Source organism: Heteronotia binoei, chromosome 15 (assembly GCF_032191835.1).
Source record: "Heteronotia binoei isolate CCM8104 ecotype False Entrance Well chromosome 15, APGP_CSIRO_Hbin_v1, whole genome shotgun sequence".
Classification (NCBI taxonomy): Eukaryota; Metazoa; Chordata; class Lepidosauria; order Squamata; family Gekkonidae; genus Heteronotia; species Heteronotia binoei.
In genome coordinates, this window is record NC_083237.1 from 21,524,675 (window position 1) to 21,535,227 (window position 10,553).

The 10,553-nt window shown below is 43.3% G+C and overlaps 1 protein-coding gene across 1 annotated transcript; it reads left to right on the plus strand.

Annotated features, from left to right (window-relative positions):
• The first annotated feature begins 1,099 nt into the window (after nt 1-1,099).
• On the plus strand, nt 1,100-4,972 carry VKORC1 (vitamin K epoxide reductase complex subunit 1). The gene is made up of 3 exons (XM_060256687.1): nt 1,100-1,511; nt 3,720-3,829; nt 4,177-4,972. The coding sequence occupies exons 1-3, from the start codon at nt 1,342-1,344 to the stop codon at nt 4,404-4,406; spliced, it is 510 nt and encodes a 169-aa protein (XP_060112670.1). The 5' UTR covers nt 1,100-1,341; the 3' UTR covers nt 4,407-4,972.
• Nucleotides 4,973-10,553: the final 5,581 nt, after the last annotated feature.

The window sequence follows — 10,553 nt, forward strand, 5'->3', positions numbered from 1 at the left end:
AGGGTCTTTGAATTGGGCCGAACCGGCGGAAAGCAAGATCGGACGTATTTCTTAGCAAACAGAGAACACTGAAGGAGTAAGCCTGCCCACGAAAGCTTCTGCCCATAATAAAACTTTAGTCTTAAAGGTGCCAAGCTTTGTTCTGATACTTCTCTGCCAGTGTTCTTTCTTTCACAAGTAAAGGAACTGAAGGATTTTTTTTTTTTTTGCTTTTTAATGCACGCTGAACATTCAGGGAAGGGGGCCTAGGACATCCTAGAACATAAGAGAAGGCATGTTGGATCAGGCCAATGGCCCATCCAGTCCAACACTCTGTGTCACACAGTGGCCAATATATATCTCTGTGTGTGTGTGTGTGTATACACACACATATACACACACACACTGTGGCTAATACCCACTGATGGACCTCTGCTCCATATTTTTATCCAATCCCCTCTTAAAGCTGGCTATGCTTGTAGCTGGCAGTGAATTCCACATGTTAATCACCCTTTGGGTGAAGAAATACTTCCTTTTATCTGTTTTAACCCGACTGCTCAGCAATTTCATCGAATGCCCACAAGTTCTTGTATTGTGAGAAAGGGAGAAAAGTACTTATTTCTCTACTTTCTCCATCCCATACATAATCTTGTAAACCTCTATTATGTCACCCCGCAGTCGACGTTTCTCCAAGCTAAAGAGCCCCAAGCGTTTTAACCTTTCTTCATAGGGAAAGTGTTCCAAACCTTTAATCATTCTAGTTGCCCTTTTCTGCACTAGGGTTGCCATCTCTAGGAAGTGCCTGGAATTCCCCCGGACTTACAAGTGATTTACAGCTATCACTTCCTCTGGAGTAAATGGCTGCTTGCTTCCAAGGACAAACTCTATGCTATTGAATTCCCTCCTTCAAAGATATCACCCCCAGATCTTCAGAAATTTCCCAGACTGGAGTTGGCAGCTCTAGAACAGGGAGTTACGCTCACCCGTAACATTAAAAGCATGCTCCAGGACTAAACGATGTGGAGGCAGATTCGCATTTCGCTTTCAGACACGAAATCCCGCTGCCTCCTTTGGTGACTCTGCTGCCTGCTAAAAACATCCGAGTTTTTGCCTTGCTGGCAGGACGACCCGTCTCCAAAGAAACAGCGCTAGGAAAGCCACAGCGAACGACTACAACTCCCAGCATGCCTTGCTGCCTTCCCTCCCACCCACTGTTCATCAAGTGGCCAATGCGTCTGATTGGCAGCCACAGGGTGCAACGCGAGACGGCCTAGTGTGCCATGCCAGGCTGGAAGAGGTGGTGCGGCCAGGGCTGAAAGCCGGGTGGGAGGCAGGCAGAGGGTCTTGCTTCTTGCCAGCGGGATGGCAGTGCCCGGCTGGGAACGCGGAGCCCGGCTGCTGCTTTGCGCTTTGGGGCTGGCGCTGTCTGTTTACGCCTTTCACGTGGAGACCTCCAAAGAGCGGGACGCCGGCTACCGGGCCATGTGCGACATCAGCTCCACCATCAGCTGTTCCCGGGTCTTTACTTCCAGGTGGGTGGGTGGGGGGCGCCCAGAACCCGTGTTCTCTCGAAGCTGGGTTAGCATGAGCTAGCTCACAGATTTTGAGCCTGCGGCTCACACATTTTTGTCTTAGCTCAGGAAGGAGGACCCCCGAGCACACTAATTTATGCAGCAGCTCACAACTTTAATGCCAGGAGCTCACAAAGCAGTTTTTGCTCACAAGACTCACAGCTTAGAGGGAGTATTGCCCGGAACCCATTGCTAGCCTTCTCTTCCGGATCCTGGGGGCCTCCTCTCGGTGTCCTCTGAAATAGATCCTCTGCTTGTTTCACAGTTCAGGGATACTTACTGTCAGGGTACGGCAATATACTAGATATGCCCCATAAAAGTTTTCAGTGACACTTACTTCCTAGTAAAAGTGTTTAGGCGTGCAGTTCAGGGTTTGATTTTTTTCCGATTGGACAGGCTCCCTCTAGTAAGAACAAATAAAACTGCAAGCTTGGAATATATCAGAGGCAAGTCCCATTTTGTTTAGCGGGCCTTACTCCCCAGTAAGTACACAACATTGCCTTTTTTACTGTCTTGTTCAGAGGTTGCGTGCACCGTCCCTGCCTGTTTCAGTTTGTAGCCCTTGGCCCGAGGCTAGAAGGTTTAGTTTCAGTTGTGAATTTGGACCTAGACTCTATCAAAATACTAGGAATGTGTGATCTGAGTGGAATTGTGTAGAGATCACTAGCTTACATGGCTTTTTTAAAAAGGGACTGGACAAAATTCATGGACTCTCGTCAAATGGCTTGATAGAACCTCTGAATCCAGTAGTCTCTTGTAGTCTACCTCTGAATCCAGTATGCCAGCTAAGCAACAAGGCTGCCACCTTCATACATTTGGAGCTTTCCAAGGGTGTCTGGCCGGCCACAGTGAAAGAGAATAGCTGGATCAGCCCTGCTTTCCCTAACTCACTAGCTTTCTGTGTAAAGAATGGTTTTTTTGTAGGAGTATACAGTTGTATGAGCTTCCATCTGCAGCCTGAGCCATATAGCCATAACATTGGAATAGCTATTTCAGTGATAATTGGGTTTTAATGTATAGAGCATACAGCACTTTAATTTTTTTACAAATAAAAACATTTCTATGCCGCCTTTCCACCTAAATGGGATCCCTGTAGTGAATATTAAAACATTACATTAAAAAAATTAAAATAAAGTATATATACAATAATTCAATACAAACATATAAACACACATAACTTCCCTATACCCCATTGCTTTCGATTTCTTTTATCCCCTATCTGTTTCCTGTACACCCCAAAGCCTCAAATAATTCCCAAATAATCCCATCTTTGAGTGGCAAGGGCATCATACTTGATTTATATCCCATCTTTCTTCCCAATGGAGACCCAAAGTGTCTTACATAAATTTCCTCTGTTCTGTTTTATCCTCACAACAAGCCTGTGAGGTAGGTTAGGCCCAGAGTGTGTGACTGGCCCAAGGTTACCCAGCAAGCTTCCATGGCACAGTGAGGATTCAAACTTGGTTTTCCCAGGCCCTAGTCTGAAACTTTTAACTACACCTTACCTCCATTTTATCCTTACAGTAGCCCTAGTAGGCTGGTTATGCTGAGAAACAGTGACGTGCTAAAATCAGCAGGGAGTTTAGTGGCTGAGTAGGGACTGGAATCCAGATCGCCCCCATTCAAGTTCAGCATTCTTTTCCTTATGTTGCTCCTGCTTAAATTCCTACTTAAAAGCCTTGCATTTTGTACAAATGCAAAATAATACAAAATGATGGTACAAAATAATAAGCAAGAAAAAGGGAAAGTAGTGGACAGAGGTGGGCAGGATAATCTCACCTTCTGCAGACAGCAGAAAAGAACAGAGCTGGGGATTTCTGACCAAGAAGGGATTGTGCAGCTGCTGAGCTGTGGGTTCACCTGGGTGGATTTAGGCAATACACAAGCCTTCCACGTGTCATGTGGAGACAATGAATGGGAGGGCACTGATAAGACTCAACAGAGCTTTTGCTACATGCTCAGACAGCATCCTGTTCATTATTATTGACTTCTATGATGTAGGTATGTTACTTTTTCACAGAAAACAGAAAGCAGTCTTGGGGCTTCTGAAAGATGTAAAGTGTATACTTCAATAAACCTGTCCCTCAGACATCCAAGACTTCTTTCTGTGTAAATACTAAGTATAATGGTGGTCATTTCTCAACTCTCCTCAGTTTTTCTTTGTTGCAGGTGGGGTCGTGGCTTTGGTTTGGTGGCAGGCCTCTTGGGACATGACAGCCTGTTCAATCAACCTAACAGTATTTTTGGGATCACCTTCTACACCCTGCAAATCCTTCTAGGTGAGCAATCTATATATGCATGAGAGAAAAACACATGTTCACATGTATCCTATCCAATAACCTAATACTCACTCTTAGGTCTTCCTCTGTGGTGAAAAGGTGAGGTGTTTTTACTTTTCTCACTCCTCTAGATGGCCTGGTGTAATCTCCTAGGTTTGTCAGGTAGCTATGGGAATGTAGAAGATTCAAGCATGGAGACTTTCCTTCTCTGGGGAATGGAAATCATTAGTAGGAGGGTGAGAAAGAGAAAGGTGAAGGGTGGCTTTTGATTCTGTCTAATTCTTAGCTGCCATTTCTTCTGTAGCAGTTGTGAACACCTGATAACTCAGCCTCCTTGTTCCTCACAGGTTTCTCCAACAGTGGCTTGGCTGCCGCTGCTCTGCTAGGATCCTCCCTTGTCTCCATCGCTGGCTCGCTCTACCTGGCCTACATTCTCTTCTTTGTGCTCCATGACTTCTGTGTGGTTTGTGTCAGCACATACCTCCTCAACTTTGCCCTGCTGTTCCTCAACTACAAGCGACTTGGCTATCTCAACCAGGCCTGGCAGAACCACACGCCCAAATCCAAGCGTCATTGAGGTGATGGTCCTTCAGGTTTATGGTAATCCTGCCAACTGTACAGCTTCACATGGACCTTGCTTATTCCTGCTTCTTCTTTTTTTTAATAACTGCCATCCATTTTGTATAACACTAGCATGCTTCTCCAGTCTGGAAGTCCCTCATTCTTCTCTCAGATCAGTGACTCAGTATTTACCCTTCTGGTACCAATCAGATTAGGTCTAGGCAGTCTGTTCTCCATTTTGGAATTAAAATGGATGCCACCTTTGATTGTGCTATTTTTAATTACTATTTTCTTAGCCACTTCTTTCTTTAAGTCATCTTTTATACAAAGCAATTTGTACAAATGTAGTTATTGCTAATAAACATCACGTGTTAAGCCGTTGAAGTGTTTTAATTGGGGTGATAGATATGCAGTTGGGCATAATTTCATTGTGAGAGGACCAGGCGGTATAGTTTAAAGTGGAAATAATAAAAAACATTTTTAAATTGTAAATTCCTTCGGGCAGAGACCACTCTTTTTGTATTCTGTAAAATAATCATGCACATTGATGATGCTATATAAATAAATGATGTTCAACATTCAGATCTTGTCTCAGGCTGACTTCATGATTTATTTCTTTCATCATCAATTACAGGTTCCCAGTAAGTTTCTGAACTCTATGTTAGGGTGAAGGCAACAGATTTTTAAAGGGTGGCGAATTATATATTACCAGAGCTTCTAAAATTGCTCGGTTCTTTGTAAAAGTTAAAGATAAGCTCATAGGCTTTCAGTCTAAATCACTAATTCTCAAGCTTCATGAGGTAGAATATGCTTCTAAATGTATTGTACTTTTCAGGATCTAGTTCCAAAACAAAATTCTATACTGCTTTCCTCTTCTGTAATGTAAAACTCATGAATCTCACATCGGTTAGTGCTGAACAAGCTTCTGTTTTATTTTTAATGTTTATAAATTAATATGCGAAAACTAATGTGAGGTATAGTGGTTAAGGTGTCAGACTAGGATCTGCCAGGCCCAGGTGTGAATTTCCACTCTGGTATAGAAGCTTGTTGGGCCAGCCACACACTCTCAGCCTAATCTACCTCACACGGTTATTGTGAGTATAACATGGGGGAGATGAGACAGATGTGTCTCTATGCGGGTGAAACACAAGGTATTAATGAAGTAAAAATAAATATACAAGCAGGAGACCCATGAGGGAAAAAGTAATTTCATCTTGCCAATGGTGCTTGTGGCCTTTCCTTGCTTCACCCAGACCCATCCTCTCTCTGCTTTTGCTGCATTTTTCCTTCTTCCCTTCCTCCAGTCTGGCTTTGTTTTCGTTCTCCCCTTCTTCACCCCTTGCCTGCCCACTCGTAACCCTCGCCAGCTTAGCTGAAGTTCCAAAATGAAGCTTTAGCCCTCATTTTTGGTTACCCAGGTAACCACATTCAATATTATGCCTGTGATCACCTAGGAATCCAAAAAGGCTACTGGCAGGGGTCATTTTGTAGAAAAATAGGTGGTGGAGCTCATCCAGGGATTGTTATGCAGCTGCATCTACTATTCAATGGACAAGGTGGGAAGGAGGAGGTGGAACCCTCAGAAAAGTTTGGGAGCTGTGCTCCTGTGAGCTCCCGCTGAATTCAAGGCCTAATTTCACAAGAACTCTGAATTTTAAAACTTTTAAAAATCATTTGTTTTATCCCTTCATTTTTATTTTTTAGAAACTTGCTTAATCCACATCTTACCCCATTGTTTGGGTTTTTACTTACAGTCTAGGCCAAGTTCAGAATTAGATATAAGATAGCATTACTGAGCAACAGGGTGCATTCCATGTCCATTTCCCACCTGATGCAGAGGCAAACCCACATTTGCTTTTGGATCGGCTCTCTTAAAACCCTGTTCTTTCTCCTTCCTTCTGTCTTTTTGATACACCTGCAAGGGAGATATGCCCCCCTATGGGTTCCAACCTGCAATTTAAGAACTAGTGTAAATCATTTAGTGTACTGCAGACCTTTTACTATGCTGAGATAAGTTTTGAAGTTTCATTGTTGCGCCATCCCTGGCCAAGTTTGGTGTAGTGGTTAAGTGTGCGGACTCTTATTTGGGAGAACCAGGTTTGATTCCCCACTCCTCCACTTGCACCTGCTGAAATGGCCTTGGGTCAGCCATAGCTCTGGCAGAGGTTGTCCTTGAAAGGGCAGCTGCTGTGAGAGCCCTCTCCAGCCCCACCCACCTCACAGGGTGTCTGTTGTGGGGGAGGAAGATAAAGGAGATTGTGAGCCGCTCTGAGACTCTTCGGAGTGGAGGGCGGGATATAAATCCAATATCTTCTTCTTCTTCTTCTTCAAAGCAGAGGATACCTAAAATACCTCTGCATTTTTTTTTACACACTGTCTTTGCTAAAATTTGTGTTGGAAAAAGTGAGCCCTTAAAGCACATCTGTTTAGTAAAGCATAAGGAAAGCATGTTTGAAGTGGGGGAAAGCGTGCATGCCATAATATCTGACCTGGGGGACAAACAGCTTCCTTTCATGTTCCTCTCAAGATGAAATAATGCGTCCTGGCAGTCAAGTAACAGTAGAGGCTGCTGTGGAGCTGCCAGAACTGACTGCTGAAAAGCAAAAGCAAGAAATAAAAGGCTTGTGCTCTGAAAATCTTTTTTGGTTTCTGAGGTGCTACTAGTCTCAAATGTAGTCCTGAAGAGTTTTTAAAAATCATTTTTAGATCATGCACAGGTGTCTTGTATCTGGTACCATGTTATAAAACTACAAGGTTGTTGTAAGGGTAAAATGGGGAAGGGAGAATCAGTATATCCTGATAATCTGTGGAGGCATGGTGGGATTTAAAAAAAATGTATTAGCTGGATGAGGCATTAACTCCTGAGTGTGAGAGGAGGGGGGGGGATTAAGGTTCTGTTCATCACCCACAGCAATCCCAGAACAATCAGATTCTTGGCAAGATTGTTGTAATGTAGACAAATCACAGGGTGTGAGTTGCCTTTGAGGCAGTTATCAGGGACTTTGGAAGGTCCTTGATTATTCACAAGTCAAAGCTCCAGGGGGGAGGGGGGATCCTTTCTATACTGCCAGTATGCCATCCTAGTTAGAGGGTCAGATTAGGATCTGGGAAGTTTGAATCCTGTTGCCATGGAAACTCACTGAGGAACCTTAGGCCCATCCCCTGAGCCTACCCTTACCTCACAGAGTTGTTGTGAGGATAAAATAGAGGAGAGGAGAAGAGTGTTAGCCACTTTGGGCCTCCATTGGCAGGAGAACCTAAGCAGAAATATATATACAATAAATAAATGAGTGTTAATGACCTGAAAATGGCAGTAGCTGTCTTCCTTAACAGGAGTCATGTTGCACCTTTACGACCAACCAATTTTTATTTAGAACGTAAGCTTTCATGTGCTCTTAAGCACACTTCATTAGACGAGGAATCCAGCACAGTGAGCAAAGCCATACATAGCTGAGCAGAGCCATACATAGCTGGTAGGCAGTGGCCCAGAATGCAACATGGTATAGTTTTAAGAACCAATGACAGTGAAGTAAAATTATCTGGTAGGCAGTGGTTTAGAATGTAAAACGGTGTATTGACAGAAGAGTAAAATTAACAAATTGAGCAAACCTTTGATCAGAGTACATTGAGCAAGCGGCTGCCCGCTTGGATCTGTCTTCCTTAACTTTTATTTTGGTTCTCTGTATAGTTGGATATGAGGATCCCTGTTCTCCAATTTGACACATTAGAAAGATAAAAGAATGATTGCTGGAAGAGGCAGAGGGTGCCCAAGTTAAGGGGTGAATCTATCCCATTCTCTTCTTCCCGGGGTGATGCACATACCAGCTTCCCTTAGATCAGAGCAGTGGAGGTGGCTTCTTGGCTCACAAGCATGGGTGGAGAGCATCAGGGACTTCCACTTTGGAGTCTCTCGCCATGTGTCTGGAGCTAGAGAGAGAGAGAGAGAGAGAGACATTGCCTCTGAAGCGAGGAAGTCCTAAACCTTAAATGACACCTTTAGACTAATACTTGTGACAACAATCCATTCTCTAGGCTTTATGGTACCCACAGACTCCTTTCTGCTTTTACTACAACAATTAATACAGCTATCCCTCTGGCAACTGTTAGGTGTGAAGTTATCAGTAACAAGTGCTGATTTGTAGATATTCCTTGTTGAAGTGTGTGTGTGCCCAGCCAGGAAAGACTCTGGTGCTACGATAACTCTCATCTTCGTTTCCTCTCTGTCTAATAATGATTTTATGCCCATTAACTATTAAGGGAACCTGCCTCCAAAACTTCCAAACGTTACTGTTCTTTTCAATAGGGTAAGCACTTGCAGTGAAAACTTTCTGCAGGATGTGCAAATCTAGCAAAGCCACTTCCTTCTAAGGCTTGAATTGTTCAAAGAATCAAAGGCTTACCTCCAGATTCCAGGGTTAGGCATGTCTAGCAGTGCAGTCCTATATAGAGTTAGCCCTATATAAGCCTAATGAAATCAATGGACTTAGACTGGGGTAACTCTGCCCAGGGTTGCACTATAAATCTGTTAACTTTAGTGAGCTTGGGTGCAGGGCTTTTTTTGAGCAAGAACGCAGTCCTGGCTGGCTTGGCATTGGGGTGTGGCCTAATATGCAAATGAGTTCCTGCTGGGCTTTTTCTACAAAAAAAGAGCCCTTGGGTGCACCTAATTCTGCATAGGTTCAGATTGCACAGTGTGCCATAGCCCAGTGAAATCAAAGGGTTTAGGTGTTCTTTGAAGTTTTGGCTTTTCTCTAACTTTCTGCCAAGTGATGGTAACACTTCACACATCTGACAAAGTGGATGCAGCCTCAGAAAATCTTAGGCTGCAATAAATTCGTTGTAAAGATACTATGGGACTGCTTGCTACTTTGGTTGCAGTAGTGCAATCCTAAACAGTTACAGCCTTTTAAGCCCATTGACTTCAGCAGGGACTTATTTGCATATTAGGCCACACCTCCTGACATCACCATTGTTTTGCATCTGGCTTTTTTGTAGGAACAGCCCAGCATGAACTCATTTGCATATAAGCCACACCCCATGACACCAAGCCTACCAGAACTGTGTTCCTGTGTGTTCCTGCTGAAAAAAGCCCTGATTAACTTCATTGGATTTAGAATGGTGTAACTGCTTAGAATGGCGCCATCATACGCCGACCCTTTTGAGAGGTAACTTTGCACAGAATCAAAATGTCAAGAGGCTAAATGAGGACACTGTAGAAGCAGGGGGAGGAGTTTCCTTTGTAAAATAAGTTTCTGGTTGCTGTACAACTCATGACAAAAGGATATGGGTGATATAGTTGTTTGTATAGTCTTGTACAAATATTGTGCTGGGGACTGGCTTTCTCAGACAACTGCTTCAGATACATACCTAGTCACGGGGACTAGGATGAGTATGTGCCAAGACCTGTGGCATATACTTGAGGCATTTAGAAAAACCAGCCATAATTTTCTAACATGGAAATTAAACTCTGTCTCATTGTCTGAATAATTCCCTCTTTCCAGAAAGGACACTGCTGCTTTGGTGCTGTTCTTTTGCTTAGTCCTGGTTATGATAAGCTGCTGAGCTGTGGCTACAATCATAAGAAACTTTCCTGGGAGTCAGCCCTGTTGGATAAAACGGACTTTACTGCTGAGTAGATCTATTTTTGCAGCCTGTATTTGACCAGAGTCAGTGCAGTGATGCTCAAGCAAATAACAAAAGAAGGGAGATCCCAGGGTGAAATGGATGAACTGGGGTTTCATTGAGAGGTTTCGAGTTGCCTTGAACAAAGGATTTCCTACTCATTTCAGATGTTAGCTTAGAAATACATGTGTTATACTATATTGCATTGCTTTAAATTCAGTAATCCAACTTGAATCTCAGCGAGAAAGGTGAACTATAAATGAAGTAAAAAATGAACATTACAGGTAGTGTTGCTAATCTTGAGGTAGGGAATTCTCTCAGAATTAGAAGTGATCTCTATACTACAGAACTTAGTTCCCCATGGAGAAAATGACAATTTAAATGGGAAAACTCAATGGTATCCCATAAATTCTAGGCAAAATCCTCCTCAATTCCTCCTCCTATAGGCATCAGGAATTTCCCAGAATAGAGTTGGTAACACTGAAGTGTTACTCCTTTAGTAAAACTATTGAACTGTCTCTGTATTATCTTAAATACAATG